Here is a 17264-nt window from a genome sequence, read left to right on the forward strand (position 1 = left end):
TGTTGCTGTTTTTCAGGTTTTCTTCGGTCTGGAGGGAAGAAAGTGTTTCCTATCCCAACCTTGCGGAGTAAAAGGTTACCCAAGATTGGACCAGTAGGAAGTAAATCTGCGGCAGTACAAGAAATGCTCTTGGGAGCACGTATTGGTGTAGACGAGGCTTTTATTGAAGAAAGCCTTCCCTCCTCATCATCAAGCATTGTCAGACCCAGAAGCAAACCATATCCTGTTAAAAAACAACAAGTATCTTGTGAAAAAGCGCCGCCAGCATTAGAGAGTGAAAAAATTACCCCAGTAATCACTAGGAAAGACAAATATCTCCTTATGAAAAATGAAAGGTTAACTGTAGGTCAGAAAAGATTTGCATATTGGATAGGATTAGACTTGGCTAAAAGAGCTCGTAAAAATAGGCGCTTAGACCGTGTTGAGGGAAGCAACAGGAGATTGGACTTGAGTTTCTTTGGCTTAAAAGAAAATCCTGATCCATCTAGTTGGACTATGATTGAGAATGTAAAGGGCGGTAAGAAAGGAACCACAGTAATATTTCAACCTCCAAATGAAACTACTATTGTCTCTACTTCCAATTCAGAAATTGCTGCAAGGCCTGTGGCATTACCACAGGGTTATCCACCAAGTTTACCTCCTCTTCCTCCTGCTCCTGCTGTTCTTCCTCCAGTTCCCCAGGCATGTGCATCTTCAGCTACTTCAAAAGTTATAACTATTTCTAGTCAGGGTAAAGTTTTTGCAACCGTGCCTTTCCCTCCCGTGCAGACGACAATAGCACCAACAACCACAGTACCAACATCTATGATCCCTAAGGTTAGCTCGCATGAATTCAACAAGCCACCCACATCATCTATTCCTTCAGGGAGTGAAGATAACACAGCAGCCGGACCTAGCAATCGTGCATCACCACCCCCAAGGTTGCAATTTATGGGTGGAAATGTTCCAGGATTTGCAAGTACTTTGAGAGAAATGGCAGCTCATGTTAGAGCTCAAAGATCTCCAATGCCACCACCTTTGTCATTCATGGGTCCTTCTGCCATGGAGTCCCAGGGTAGACAGTCGTTACATCCAGGTATGTCACAAGCTAATGCACGCCAGTGGCCTGGGAATGTGGACTATTCTTATCACCAAGCTCCCCCAATGAGGAAGTACGGTGTTATAAATCATACAAGACAGGTGATGCCAAAGCAACCCCTTACTGTACCTATAAATCATACAAGACAGGTGATGCCAAAGCAACCTCCAACTATGCCTGTACATGTAATGTCTCATCAGACTCATCAGTATGCAAGTGCTCCCCATCCTGCACATGGGGCTCCTGTATTAGAAAGACAGCTAAATCAGGTCCACAATGTCCGTAGTCATGTAACTGACCAGCGACCATCTAGTTTACCTCACAGTGCACAAGGTCATGTTCTGTTGGAGCAGCGACCTAGTAGTGAACCACGAAGTGCAGAAGTGAACATGTCGGAGAGAGTACCTTCATCTTCAGGACAGCCACATAGCACTGAAGGCCAACTGTACAAAAATACAATGCATTACTCTCATGGGCAGTATTCAGGTATGAGTATAAGACCTGGTTATAATTATACACAGCATCCTGGTACTGACCCCAAATCAGGAATGCGTACTACTCAGGCGCACGGTGTAGCAGGTCAGCAGTTATACAATCAACCACATCATGTACAGGGGCACAGCTATACTCACCAGCAACAATCAAATATACCACATAATGTATCTGGTCATAATAATTTACCAGGTCATATGCTAACAAATCAGCAAGTATCTAGTCAGACATATGCTAGAGGATACATATATCCTAATCAGCAAATGCATGGTTTACAGTCTCATACAGTTATAAATCAGCAGCTACGAAATCATCCTCAGGAGAATCAGTTGTATTTGATGCCAAGGCAACAGTCTGTTAATCAGATCCCCAATATGCAGGGATACAATTCTAGTCAGATGCATTATAATACCCAGGGTCAAGTTTCTAACCAACAGTTGTCATCATCGTCATACAGTATTCAGAATCTCATGCTTCCAGTTCAACAGCATTACCGTGGTCCAAGTATTCCGCAGGAATGCCCACCAACTATGCAGGTACCTGGTGGTAGTCATTTACAGAGTGTGTCTAATGATAATACTACTTGCTCCACCCAAAACATCCAGAGGCAAGCAGTGGATTCTCAAGAAGCTTGGAATAGGCCAGTTCAGTATGTGCATCCAGTATCAAATGATCATCTGGAAAGAACCCAAGTAGATCAATTAGATACACCAGGTTATTCGAGTACTGCGGAGGCCAGCAGTAATAATCATTCCTCAAGTGTGCTGCACAAGCCAGAGAATAGTGGTGCTACTCAGTATAATGTATTGCAGAATACAGGTGAACCAAGCTCCTACAGGGAAGCTAGGAGTGTTATAATGCAGGCATCCTCTCAAAATGATTCCTCTCACTCCACAGGAAAAGTTAAGTTTTCAAGCACTAACACTTTTGATGAAAGGTTAGGAAGAGTATCTCAGTCTCAAGAAGATGGTTGTCACATTCAAAGAGAAAAGTTGTCCTCTGTAGAGCCCAACAGTAGGTTGGAGGAGGAACATCAAAGAGAAAGAGAAGGTGTTCATGTGTCTGAAACACAGACTCATAATGTTAAAAATGTTCAGAATGATTGGGCAAGTAGTGAAACTCAAAGGGAATCTCATGATAGAGGGCGGGGTGTATTATCACAGGCATTGATGGGTACTGAGAGGAATCGGGATTCTGTGATGGTTAGTGAGTCTCATTCTAATGAGTCTTTTGCAGAGGATATGCATTCCACAAGTGTATCAAAAACTTTTAAAACAAATGCTTCTGAGAAAGATAGCACTTTTACAACTGAACAGGAGCAGTTGCCATGTGACTTAGATCAGATAAATGTTTCCAGGTTTGGATTAGAGGAAAATTTGAATATTTCTTCCATTTTACAAGACACTGATAAATGTAGTTACCAAAAAGATGGTTTGTTTGACAAACTAGAGAACAACCAAGCAGAAGTATCCAAGGATCGTCAGAATAACCCCATACCTATCAGTCAGCAGTCTGATGGCAAGGATATCCTGCAGGAACCTAACACAATACAAACCACATCGGAAGAGAGTGCCATGGATGAATCTGATTTTGGAACCCTCAGAGGTATGTATATACACCACCTTAATTTAGTTTTGCTGTGTGATAGTAGCATTAGTATGGTTGTATATTGTTCCACGCAGAATACCTTCAATTCCAGCACAACTGCCCTCTCCGTTACTACTAAGTATACATACATACATTCACTCTAGTCTCTTCCAACCGTTCCCCCGTTGGGGGTTAGTGCCTTCAGTGCACCTCATTTGGTGCAATGTAGGCATTACTTAAGGTTCTTTGCAGCATCCCTTCGGCCCCTAGTTGCAACTACTTTCATTCCTTTTACTGTACCTCCGTTCATAATCTTTCTTCCATCGTACTGTCCTCCACCTTCTCCTAACAATTGTTTCATAGTTAAACTGCGAGGTTTTCCTCTTGTAACACCTTTCAGACCTCTGACTGTTAATTTCTGTTTCGGCACTGAATGTCCTTAGTTGGCCCAGTGCTTGGCTTAATGCCAAAAATCTATATAAATCAAATCAGAATCTTCTAACCATTCAGCTTCATTAATTTTACCATCCTCTCTTTAAAGGTAGTCCTTTTAATAGTTCAGAAATACAACTTGAGTTGCCTTGTTAAACTTGCTAATAATTAACAGAACACAGACTTACAAGTAGGACATTGAAAATATAGTGAATAATGTCTAGCAACAAAAAGAATTGATATATACAGGAAATTAAATGAATTAAAAGTCCCTACTTATTTATTTTGTAAAAAGTAAAGTCAGGTGACAATTAGGTTGCAGTCTGGTAAATAGTTTAATATTTATGATAGTAATTCAGAAATTTCAGACAAAATACCAGTGTAGATAATTGGGAAGAAATTATTTCAGAAATTTTCATTATGTGCCATTAAAGGTAGTCTCTCTCTCTCTCTCTCTCTCTCTCTCTCTCTCTCTCTCTCTCTCTCTTCTCTCTCTCTCATCTTTTAAAAACTTACCATCACCCACCCTGTGATGCATTTTAGTGTTTATCAAGATATTTAAGATAAGACTAGACTTCTCTGACAGTGTTCAAATGACATCTGTGAAATCTTATACATAGCTCATATTCAGTTGTAGTTGTTCCTACACATATACAAACCCTTGGACTTTACATAGGGGATTTACTTTCAGCGCAAGCTGGAACCGGCCATTTAACTTAAAACAAGGTGGATATTGGTAGTTGGCTACTGACATAAGGGGAGGAATCCCCTTCATCCAGTTTACTTTTTGGGCAAGTCTAGACAGATGTGTCTTTTGCTTCCTGGCATTTGACTTAATTCTTTATCATTTTCGTTTTTGAATTTAAAATTCTTTATCATTTTGGTTTTGGAATTTAATTTTGGTTTTTAGATATTTTGCCTATTTTGAAAAATGCAACAAGTTCTGTTCTGTTAACATTTTGTTATTTTTACTCTTTCTTGGTGCATAGTTTTTTTTTTTACAGTTGTCTTACATAGTTGTTTGTAACTCGTTTTATGCCCATGGGCCTTTTTCTTAATTCCCTCTTGGTTTTGTCTTTTTGATTTAATGCAAACCCAGCTTGGTCTTAGTGTTGGTGTTTGTTCTTGTATTCTGTTATGTATATCTTTTTCTATTACACACCCAAGGAGAGGCCTCTCTTGCCTGCCAACCATTCTATTTTTAGACATCTAATCAACCTCTTTTTATCAAACTTCCTAATTCTACATCTGTTTCTGTTTGTTCTGAAATTTTTCTCTGAACTAGCAGTTTTTTTCTTTCAACTACACAATTACTTGGAATGTTGTAATGTTTTGGTCTTTGTAGAGATTGAGACACAGAGACGGAGGAAGGTTTTCTTGCTACAATGTGGTGGTTTCATAACAGGCGTACGAAACCTGCTTGCCTTCCAGCATGGCTCCCCCTCTCTTTTGACACGAGGAAGAAGCGGAGGTTTATGTTGCAGGACCTTTAGGCAGAGGTTCTGATCTTGACAAGTTGTCTCCCAGACCACTACCTATTCTGTACACGGTTCTTGAACTCTGTTTGTTTGGGGGGGGGGGGGGGGGGCGCGGGTTGTGCCAGACATTTTTACACTCCCTCCTCTCTTCTCTTTCCTGTTTTGAAAGATGAGAAGGTCAATTAGCCGATTTTGGCCAGTCATTTTGGTTTGGGTGTGCGCGCTTCGTTACTGTGTCATAGCCTCAATGGCCACTGCATCATCCATCATTCCTGCACTTCTTTTCCTTACATTTTCTTTCAAGAACAGTTCCTGGTTACCATTTTCAGTGATGCTGCTGCAGTTTCCAGACGTCCTAAGCTGAAGATACGCTCTCGGATGAAGGAAGAAATTATGGCTGTGCAATGTTGCATGGCCTTGTTTTCTTGCTTCACGTTGTACAAGGAAGAGGAGAAGAGGCCTGTGGTAGGCAGATGTAGCCTTGCCTTTGCCACAATGTTGCACAGCCATGACACTCTCTCTCTCTCTCTCTCTCTCTCTCTCTCTCTCTCTCTCTCTCTCTCTCTCTCTCTCTCTCTCTCTGCAGTTTTCCACTCATCCTTAGAAAGATTTTTTTTTTTCAGTTTTCTGTTCATCCTTAGCAAAGATTCGCTCTGCAAAGATGAAAATGCCCTTCTATGCAGATGTTGCACTAGCAGGTCCTTTATGCAGTTGTTGCATGACCGAGATATAACCCTTTGATTGCTTTTGCTGTTTTTTTTCTTCCCCAGTCTATGGACATAGGCTTGGGGTTTCCTCTGTTTCGCCTGAGTGAGTGTCAAGTATATAGATGCTTCTTCATTCCTTCACATTCCTGCTTAAAAATGTTGCCACGGCAGGGCACTGCTTTGGCCACACCCTCATCCATGTTCATGTGGAGGTTTAGAGAAGAACAAGACAGCTCTACTAAGAATTTTCTTCCCCTGTTCATGTGCAGGTTTCATAGTGGATGAACCGCTCTTTAGAGATTGTTCACCATCACGATTACGTGGACTGTTGGCTGACATCCGTGGGACATCTATAACAGCACCCCCCCCCCACCCCCCCTTCCCCCCACCTCCCAGTTCATGAAGTTGCGATCAAGATCATCAACATCTACACAGCTCTTGGGGGTTGTGTCTCTACTCCACCTTTTAAGACGAGTCCCCTGGTGAATGAGATTCCCCTTCTGAGAGCGATTCTACCTCCATGGTCGGACGAATGGCATCAATGGTGTTTGAGGGTCATTGGTGGGTTTCCCGTGAATGTCTGGAGGGCTGCATCCACCCATGTTCATTTGAATAGTGGGTATGTCTTGCTTACCCTCATGGGTGTTTTAAGATGTGGGAGCTGTGAGCAGCAGCTGTACTCTGCTCACATCTGAGAGTTTGCAATCACGTCTGAGTGAAACAGTGTTCATCCAAGGCGACTTTGACAGCAATTTCCTAGAGCATCCAATTTCCTTTTCCGGTAACAACCACATCTGAATGAACTGGATTGTTCTCTGAAACCCTTATGACAGTCGTTGAATGAGTGATATTCTTTTACGACAGTGTTCATCCACGGTACTTTGACTTCATACAGGTAGGATAGGAATTTTAGTATATTTGTTCCTACTCAACTTTGGTTGTTCTTACACCTATACAAATCCTTGGTTTTTACACATGGTAAAGTACATAATCCCATACGTAAAAGGGATTCTCAAATCCCTGGTAATAGGAATGTGATTTCTAAGTCCTTAGAAATAGGCAATATGTGGTCCAGTGAAGATTTTTTTTGTGTGTAAAAAATTCTTAAATTTTTTCCATACAAACCCATTGTTCATACAATTAGGGTCCTTCCTGGTCCTTAATTCTTCCTGCCTCTCATTCATTATTCAGGAAAAGTAATGGAATTGGTTGGAACATCCCCTAAGATCTGGGGTGAACCTGTGAATATTTTAAACATGGATATAGGCATGTATATGTGATTGCATAAAAACCAGTGTTATATATATATATAATGTCATTAAAGTGACTGAATTGATCTGTGCATATTCCACGTCTATTTCCTAGGAAACTTGCGTGAACACCTGGCCAAGATAGAGCCTCTGCTATGTAGGCTGTTAGAAATTGGATTACCATCTTCAAGTGATAATGTAAAGGACACTGCAGTACAGCTCATGGAAGTTGAAGGTTATCGAAATAAATGGAATTGGGAAGATGATCTTCAAAAGTGGTATGAGGAGTTTAGTGTTTCTTATGGACATCTGTTCCACAGTAAAGCCAAAAAACAGCAATTGTCATCTCCTGCAAAAAATGAGGTGGCATTATGGATTAACAAGGTTAAAGGTGAAATGTTACCATTTTGTAGTGCTCATGATGGTAGAATTTTTTACATGCAAGAGCTCAACTTTTTCCTTGATAGACAGACAAGGCAGATCAAATATCACAAGATGTTTGCTAGTAGTAAAATTTGCTCAAATGAAAAAGATACTGTTTCTGTCTTGTTTACTTTTAATGCTGAGGGACAGATTGGGCCTGGGATTATAATATTCCCGCGTATGGTAATCCCAGAGAAACTTTTTGCTTCCCTCAAAAACACTTCAGGTGGAAATGAGTGGGTGATAGGTTCATCAGCAAATGGATGGTTATATAGTGACTGTATATCGGAATTTGTTAGTGATGTCTTTATGCCATGGCTTGAATCTCATGAGGTTCAAAAACCTGTAGCCCTCTTTACAAGTGAGTATGTTTCCAGTGTCCCATTAACAGAGATGTGTCAAAACTTTGTGCCTCATGGTCTTCATCTTCTCTTAGTACCCAGAGCCATGTCATCTGTCATTAGTCCTGCTGAGAAGATAGTAGTCCATTATTTCATTAGTAACTGGGGAAAAATTGTGAGGGAGTGGTGCACAGCCAATTTATCACAATCACTCATGGAAGAGAATTTCGCCCCATTTATTATTAGCACCATAAGAAATAGAATTTTTAATGGAAATGTTAGAAAAACATTTCTTGAACTAGGAATGTGGCCATTTGAGGGAAGAATAGTCTTTGAACAGTTTCAGGACAACAGTTTATAACTCGCTCAGTAGCGTAGAACTGTGAATCTATAAAAATGCAAAATTTTGTATATAAATTACAGTATTCTGGAAGGAACTAGTTTAGGTTTAATTATTGATGTGTACTTCAACCAATGTACGTATATTTGTATTGTAAAACAATATTGGTTTTGAAGCTTGTTTTTTTTTTTATACTGCATTCCTGTTAAGTATTTATACTGGCACATAGTTATTTTTGTCTTTGTTCTGTTTAGTACTGTAAAGTACTATAGTGTAAAGTTGTAATATTTTGTCAAGGAGCAAGGAGCTGTGAACTTCACTTTTATGGCTTTCATAAGACAAGACTTTTCTTTCATTAATATAATGTAGCTGAGGCAAATCTATAGAGGTATAGTTTTAGGTGGACCTCATCCATTAATGGTGAGAGTTATTGTCATTGGTAGCCTTTCATTATTCTTCTTGCTTTGGTAATCTGTGACTGGCTCCTTTTGCCCTCCCCCTTCCTTCTGAGATAAGTAAATTCTTGTATTTTGCAAACTGGGATAGTGTTTTGATATCTTAGCATATAAAGGAAAATATTTGGCTTAATATTTTTATGTTATAAGTAAAATAACTTAATTTTACCAGGTTTCTTAAAATTATGCTTTTAATCCTGTGGACTTCAAAGGCTACTTCATCTTGTATAGTTCAGGTATATGTGGATGAGCTTTACTCAAAATTTCTAAATAGCACTGCAAAAAATACAATAAAGTAACATTTGGATAAGCAACTTGTAATTGTATGCAGGGAATTTTAACACATACTTAGTACTGTATTTCAAAAAGGTGTGTTGACTACATACAATTTGAGCCTAACGATTCATGTCACTAAACAGAGGCTTTTGTGCTATGAGGTTGTGAATTACTGTTACAAAGTCTACCATCGTAATCTTGACACTTTGTATTAGAAAAAAAAACTTTCTCATCTAAACTGGATATTCAATGTAGTTTCTCTGAAATGGCCTAAACATTCTAGATCCCACCGAGTTTAATAGGGCCTACAACATGATTTCACTGTAACTCATCTAAAATATTTTAGAAATCATATTGTCATTTTTATTCGATAAATGTATTTTTGTCACTGAAGTTTATCTTCAAGAAACTGGATTATTTAAAAGAAGAGGTTTACTTAGAAGTTTATGCAAAGGAAAACATTGTGGTGTTTAAAAAGTAAGGGTACATTTTCATTATCGGGAAAATTTTTCTGGTTACTTCAGCAAAATTGTCATGAAGCCTCAAGTATTGCTAGTAAAATTTTGCATTGTGGATAGGCCAGCTTTAATGTATGCAACAGCAAGGTGATGAGGCTATTTTATTAAAGTCGTTTGTTCCGACACGTTATACAAACCCTCGGTCCTTTACATGAGGAATAGTAATTCCTTATGTAAAGGACCTCAGGTTTGTATAGTTAGGAAAAATACAATTGACTTTCAAAAACTGTGATTTGTTCCGACACATTATACAAACCCTCGTTCCTTTACATAAGGAATTACTATTCCTTATGTAAAGGACCTCAGGTTTGTATAGTTAGGAAAAATACAATTGACTTTAAAAAATTGTGATTTGTGTTCTTCAGGGAATTATGTTTTTCTACTTTCTAACTTATATTATGCCATTCAATTTCAGTTTGTAAGGGTTAAGAGAGCAATATAGGCTAGCCATTTTCATGTCTTTTCAAAGATATTGTGTGGAAATCAAGATTCTACCAACAGTAAAATCTTGATTTCCACTTGGCTGCATCTCGGTTTTAAATGCATGTCCTCTGTCTCTTTTTCTCAACAAGAAACTTTTCAGTGGGATGATTATCTACAGTATACTAAATTTCATATATGCAAAGGAAATAGAGAATTGCCCAGTAGATTAATAATGAACATGTTACTGGATCAGACAACTGTTACTTGAATGTTGCTAGATGACACATATCTAGAAGTTTTAATTAACGACAAGATTTATGTAACTAAATGGAAGAAGAACTTTTTGTTTCATAACATTTTACAGTAATTTGTAAATAGCTTAATTTTGACATTGTGAATACCTATCATGAGATTTAATTTCAAAAGGATTTTGAGTGATGTAACAGCAAAAACATTCAGTAGTAGCAAAGGTAATTTAAACATTTGCTTTTTCCATTCATTCTTATCTTTGAAAGTCTCCCTTTTTTTCATTACGAGTTCTGTGATTCTTTAATTTAAAGTGGTGTTCAATGTTGTCTTTACCCCAAGGGAAAATATTTTGTTTATTTATATTTTTATATATATTAGCCGGTTGTGTGAAGGCATTATCTAGGCTTCCATCATTGAGTGCTAAAATTAAACAGAATTGACTAGCTAATTAAAAATGCCTCCTAGGGTATAGTGGGATTATGTTCCAGTAAACATATTGCAAGGCAAAAATATCATAAGTAAAAAATGCACTATAATATGTACACAACCCAACATAAATTATACTTAAGCCTGGGCTATGTTAAACATGCTCAGAACACTTACATTGTCTTACAGTTGAGCAAAATCATAAACGCAAAGCCTATTTTATAATGGTGTTGAATATCTTGTGTAATTTATAGAGTAATGTACTGAAAGATAAAAACAGAATAGTTGTCTGAGTAGCAACAATTAACATTTTTATCTTTTTTATTGAATATCTTCAACTTATTCCACTGAAGTTCTTAATTAACAATGAATAGCACTCACAGATGTTACAAAATATAATTCTCAATTTGAATACTATACTGTATATGAAAAGGTTTGTACAATGCACCACTGAGTCCTCAAAGAGTTCCAACAATGCTGCCTTGTAAGCCATGATTGTTGTTACAGCAAGGCACTGTCTCCAAAAGGTTCCTTATACAGCTCAGTGTTTCCAGATGTCAGTTGGAGTGCATGATGGTTTAAATTGTTACATTAATATATAAAATCCAACAAAACATGGAATAGTATCATGTCGGCATTTTCAGTGTTACCTACCTATTATTTCTGTGTTTTTTACAGCCAGATGTACATCATATTTAACCATATAGGTCATGGATTTCTACAGTTTTGTTAACAAGGAAAGTTTAAATATTTACTAAATAGCTATGTATACTTAAGAACACTGACATGCTCATTAATGGCTTCAATAAGAGTGCATGCTTTTGCCCAAGTTGACATTAGGCTGAGTGACGTGCTCTCGTATCTGGTCTTCCATCCATGTAAAGTAATTTCTCCATCTCATCAATTGGCCCATCTCATTTCTTTGTGATGACTGTGGATTTGATCAGTGCTAAAAGATTTTACAGCATCTTAAATTCATGTGACTGCATGGCAGACTAGTAAAAAATTAAACTTGAAATTTCGAAAATGGTTTGTGCCGAGTGTGTACGTATTATTTCTGTTGCCATTGTGAAATCAAAATATAATAAAACAGACCACTGTAACCTTGGGAGTGTCTCAGATCTATGAATCAGCATTTTAGTTTGTTATATTTAAGTTTTTCACCTTAGTTGGTGAATCTTGAGAAAGAAAAAGTATTGTTATAGATGTGATGTACACAGGTTAGTGAGGTTGCTTTTGTTAAAATGTTATTTTGATAATGTATTATACTTCAGATGCAATTCACCATTTTTTATTATGCTAAGATTAAATGGAATACCTATGATATTAGGCCTTTATAGTGAGTAGTTGCTTTCTGATAACTCAACTTTTCATAGAGAAGTTTATGGTAAAGATGCTTTTTACTCTTCAATTATAGTACGTATACTCTTATGTCATGTTTAATTTAAAAAGTATGTTGGCATTTGTAGACTGGTATTCCTGTTAAGTATATTTGTTTACAAATTTCTCTCTCTCTCTCTCTCTCTCTCTCTCTCTCTCTCTCTCTCTCTCTCTCTCTCTCTCTCTCTCTCTCTCTCTCTCTCTCTCTCCATAGTTACAATTTAGTGTGAATGCTGTATTAATTTATTTGATTTTAAGTTGTGCTTTACAGTGCAGCTTTGGATGACAGGTATTTTGATATTATGTAATGATACTAAAACCAGTTATTTTCAGTGTTTGTACTTTTTTACAAAACTGACATTGATTGGTCTAACAATGGATTTATTAGGTAAGTAAAAACCTTGCATGCCAGTAAAGGTATAACATTAGAGTGTTTTAACTTTAATGTATGACAGACAATGTCAGATATTTTTCAACTTTTTAATTAGTGTTTTTACATCAGCTTTGCTTCTTACAGGGAGAGGCATATCATGACTTTTGCTCTTTCTGCACAAAATTCTGAATTCAATCTAGGTTTCCTCCATTTTTCTTTGCTTTACCTACTGATCTCTGTCATGCTTCTTTCACATCTTATATTACAATTAATAATCTCTTCTCTTCACAAAACCAGACCATCTTGGTCATTAAAATTTGTTTCCATCCCCTGCACACCTCAGCATTAGGCAGCTTCTTTATTAAAAATAGAAACCTCATAGTTTACTCAGCCTTAATAGGAAACTGGTAGTTCACTCAGCCATGAATTGCAGTAGTATTTTCTCTCCTCCTTTTTGTAATTTGGTGTTTTTGTACATTAAGAGTGTAATTTCCCTGTATACATATTACTTGACTATCATCAATATCACCATAGTTTGTGCACAGGTGTATATCATGTAGTTGTCTTCACATTTAAGATGAAAATATAGAAATAATTAATACACTGAAAGTGGGAATCTTAAAATATTTACATGGATCTATAATGCATTGGTTCAAGTAAAGTAAGTATAAAATAAGTAAATTTTTATTTTATTCCAGTTTTAATAGGAACATTTCTTGTATTAAGGAAAGATATATTCAATATTTAATTATTACAGAGTACTTCAAGAGAAGACTAGGATCATATCTTGCATTTTACCTGTTTTTCCAGTGTAAATTGTGGTATCAAGTATTTTTGCTGCAATGTAGTTGAAATTTTTTATCTTCATAATGAGAACCTTGTCATTTTTGTCCTAAGCAGTAATACCTCGCACTGAGCTGGTAATTCATTACAAAACATAGGACTTGAGTTGAAAAACAATCTAGTCCTTATAAGTCCTTTGAAAATTTACCCAAAAACCTTTACCCTTATAAGCTACTGCATTATGAAGCAAATACACATACATTTTACAATTAGTAAATACAGAAAAAAGAAAACTGAACAGCGCTAGAAACTTCCTTCAAGCCATGACACTAATTAAAACTAATTCATTGCGAATAAGCTCACCTATTTGGGGTTCTGGATTCACGGCTTCACTTATCTTAGATTTTTCTGTGGAACGTATATCCACATTATTTGCAGAAAATTCGCCTGTTCGTGGAAATTTTCATGGAGAAATATTCAGTAATTAGTATATATTTTCATATTTTCATGACTAAAAATTTTCATGATACAACTACGTATTAAAACAGGCAGGTGTTAGCATTTTAGAGGGGTTTTCTGGTGTTTGAACTATCAAAATAGGCAGTTTTAGGCATTTTCAGAGAATTGTAAAGTACCCATGGAATTTAGCTGTTTTCTGATCGATGCTTTTGGCATCGTCAACGCCATTTATTACCATAATTATTGTGATGTTTTGGTTAACTATTTTCAGTTATCGGCGCTTTGGCTGGGAACGGAATCTCCGTTGTTAACTGGGGACCTTTACTGTATACTGTATTCCTAGTTACCTTTTTGTGTGACCAGCAGTTCACTTTTTTGGAGTCAGCCTTTTTCATGGTTTGTGCATCCAAATTCTCCAGTTTTGCTAAATCTCCCAGGATTAGGGATAATATTACCACTTCAGCTTATCATAGCCTTATTTTTGTCTTGAAGTCTTTTTACTTTTGTTTTGTTGCTTTTTTCTTAACTTGTGTTCCATGGTATAAGATACATTCTTGGTTTCTTTACATACCAAGATTACGCATGGTCCTGGAACATGTATGGATAGTCTTGACATTATAGTCTCAGTGTGCCTTGGTTTTTTTCTTTGTACCACACACTATTTTTCTGTACTTGGTAGTCTATCTTCTTTGCAGGTCTTGTCAGCTCTTTGTCAAGTTATCCTTGGCTCATCTTCATTGTAATTACACTATAAACTGCCCAAGTGTTTTGTTCTCAATATGATACAGTCTTCTACCCATTTCATTTTTCTTCCCTTTCTTCTATGAAAGTAGTGCCTTGCCACCCCTCCTCTTGGTTGTATAGTATCTTATTGGTGGTCATCAGTTTTATTTTTTTTACTTTCCTTATTATCTAGGTTTGCATTTCTAGTCTTAATATTCCTCCGCTTACCTATTACTAGGCACAGTCCATGAAATGATTGCCTTATCAATGTTTCCACCATTGAGCTTGGACTGTAGTATAGCCTTTATTTTCCTGTCCTGGGCCATGTATATTCTATCACTGCCAACAAGTACTATTCTGGCTGAGACCAACTTAAAGAGAATTCTTTGTAATTGGTTGGTCTGTCTTATGAAGCCCTTGGGGGACCATGAGAGAGTACCTCCTTTGAGGACTCACAGCAGCTGCCAAAAATATGCTTTTCCTATGTCATTAATGAATGGGATAATAACTTGCCTAAATTCAGAATGTTTCTATTGCAATGTTGTGAACTTAACACTAGCCCTTTCACAGTTGAATGTCTTGATTCAGAAAGGTTTATATTCCTAGAAATATAACAAATTGATGGGCTTCTGTGTAAGGATTTTTTTCACCCTTATTCACCTCCACCTATGGAATTCTTGCTTTTCCACATGTAAATGTTTTCATTTTATCAAGATGTTGGACTATTAATACTTAAAAGAGAAGTCTTTTGGCAACTTAATTGTTTTTTTCGCACTTTCCCTGTAGATTAAAGCTGCCTTCTGTATTTTATTTTATTTAGCAGAGTTGTACTGGATGAAGCAACAGTTAAGTAAACTTTTTGGTGATGATGTGAAATAGTTTTGATTACTATTTGCAGCTAACAGTATCCAGTTGACTTGAAAATGAGCCACCCATTCTACAAAGTAGTGTATTTTTGCTCTTGCCTTTTGTTCACAAATACAGAAACAGAGGATACTGTTCTGAACCTAAGCTAGATCTTTCCAAAAACAATATGAACAATATTGCTGTATATTTTGTATATATATATTAATAATGTAAAGTAAGGTAAGGTTATCCTAATATGGAAGAGGCCTTTATTTGGTCAGTCTTTCATGTTAACCTCATTTTTTCATCCTTTGTTCATGTCACATATTAGCCTTGTGCTGCAGACGTGGCTTAAAAAGGCAGTTTGTTCCCAAAATTCTCTAGATTGCATTCCATGACAAATTCCTGATGATTGGTTATTGATAAGTATCCATCAGAGGTCCAGAGCATTTAGGGTTGAACTTCATACTATAATTAACCTACCTTCTAGTTACATTTGTTTTACTTCTTTCCATGTATGTATGTGTGTAAGGTAAGTTTGAGGGACACAGTTACCATAACTTTACATTAGAACAGTATGAGGTTTTGCAGAACCTTCCATTGTATTAATACTGTGGATGCTAATTCTATGTGGTGATATTTGGAAGCAGATTTGTTGAAAATGGAAAGAAAAATAATGGATTATATGCAACTCATTTAGACAGCTAGTGATACACAATTTCTGTGATATACAATATTTAACAGTTCTTTGGAGTAGCTAAGGTAATTTAATCAGTCCAGCCTACTTTGTGAATTAGTAAACACTTATGACAACACTGCCTTGTTACGATGAATACAGTCCCCTGTTTTTCCTTGTGAAATGTAAGTGGTACGAATGCTCTTGTGTATTAGAAACTAATTAGAATTTCAAATTGACCCATTTTTCATTGAATCATAATATATGTATTAGTTCTGCAGTGCTTTAAATATTACATTTCTAATCAGGGGAAAACAACGGGCTATTTCAAATAGCATGCTGTGCCAGAATGTGAAGAGGAAGTTTGAAGGCACTTAAGAACTGTAGAACTACTGAAAACTATGTAAGAATCTCTGTATGGAAGTGAATTTGAGTAATCATCATTGTTCATGCAATTTGTAGAATTTCTGTTGCTAAGACCTTTGACACTTGGTAACAGTGAACAATTATTAAAAAATACTTTTATGCCATTTGTACAAATGCAAGACACAAAAATAGTTGTTAGGAAATGGAAAAATCCAAATAATATTGTGAATGGGAAATGCATATGAAAGTACTGTACACAAATGCTCATACTTTTAGCAGTTAATGGTAGTGTGACAGATTCTGTTAATTACTATAGGGGTTTCTTTTTCTATAATTTTCTTGAAAATGTTGATTGATGAGAGTTGAAGTGGGTAGTTGTAGTTGTTGTACTATTTAATAACATATAGATGTTCCTTTGTAATTATTATTAGATTATGTTATTGTCATCCTTTTTTTTATATATATATATCTTACAGTATGTTGCTTAAGGAAGCCGTGATATTTATGACGGAGAACCATTCTGTTGTATCCATTTTTATTTCATTTGGAATGTGGCCTTCAAGTGTTAAAATGATGAAAAAGATGCTTGAGGAGTTCCAAGTATATTTTGTAGGATTTATTTTTTTATATTTATGTAAATTTTTGTTACTTTTTTCTTGATGTAAATTACACTTTATCTATTTTTATTTTTTATTGATGGTGCTTCATGTGTAGAGATAAGAAATCAGATGCTTAATTATAAATCATGAAAATGTAGTATTATATAAAATTACCCAGTCTTTATTGAGCTTACTTTTAAGTGTGGTGTACAATATGGTTTTATATATTGGGTGCAGTAATTCACAAATTATTACCAAATAATATTTGTCATAGTATTACATTATCCTTTTTCATAAAAATGAGTTGAAAACTTAAGATTTTTATTTTTTCCCTGGCAGGCAGTACCACCAATTAGTGGATTAATTTATAGTCACTAGGCTAGAATTGACCATTTCAAGTAAAGAAGAACTTGGAAATCATTGTGAACTTTAGGAAGTGCTCTCCATAGGTAAATGGTTGCATTTGTGTTATGTTGAAAATGTTACCAATGTTGATAGTGGACTTTTTGTCAATGTCAGAAAGATGACTATTGCATAACAATTAACCCTTACAAAGACATTTAACAATAGCCCAGCACTTTAGT

The 17264-nt window shown here is 36.3% G+C and overlaps 1 protein-coding gene across 1 annotated transcript in view; it reads left to right on the top strand.

Annotated features, from left to right (window-relative positions):
• Nucleotides 1-16991, top strand: part of LOC135204184 (uncharacterized) — a 43275-nt gene extending 26284 nt beyond the window's left edge. The window contains exons 8-9 of the mRNA XM_064234249.1: nucleotides 17-3175; nucleotides 7140-16991. Coding sequence (XP_064090319.1) covers nucleotides 17-3175; nucleotides 7140-8149 — 4169 coding nt within the window. The 3' untranslated portion in view covers nucleotides 8150-16991. The remainder of the gene's footprint in view (nucleotides 1-16; nucleotides 3176-7139) is intronic.
• Nucleotides 16992-17264: the final 273 nt, after the last annotated feature.

This window comes from Macrobrachium nipponense, chromosome 44, assembly GCF_015104395.2.
Source record: "Macrobrachium nipponense isolate FS-2020 chromosome 44, ASM1510439v2, whole genome shotgun sequence".
NCBI lineage: Eukaryota > Metazoa > Arthropoda > Malacostraca > Decapoda > Palaemonidae > Macrobrachium > Macrobrachium nipponense.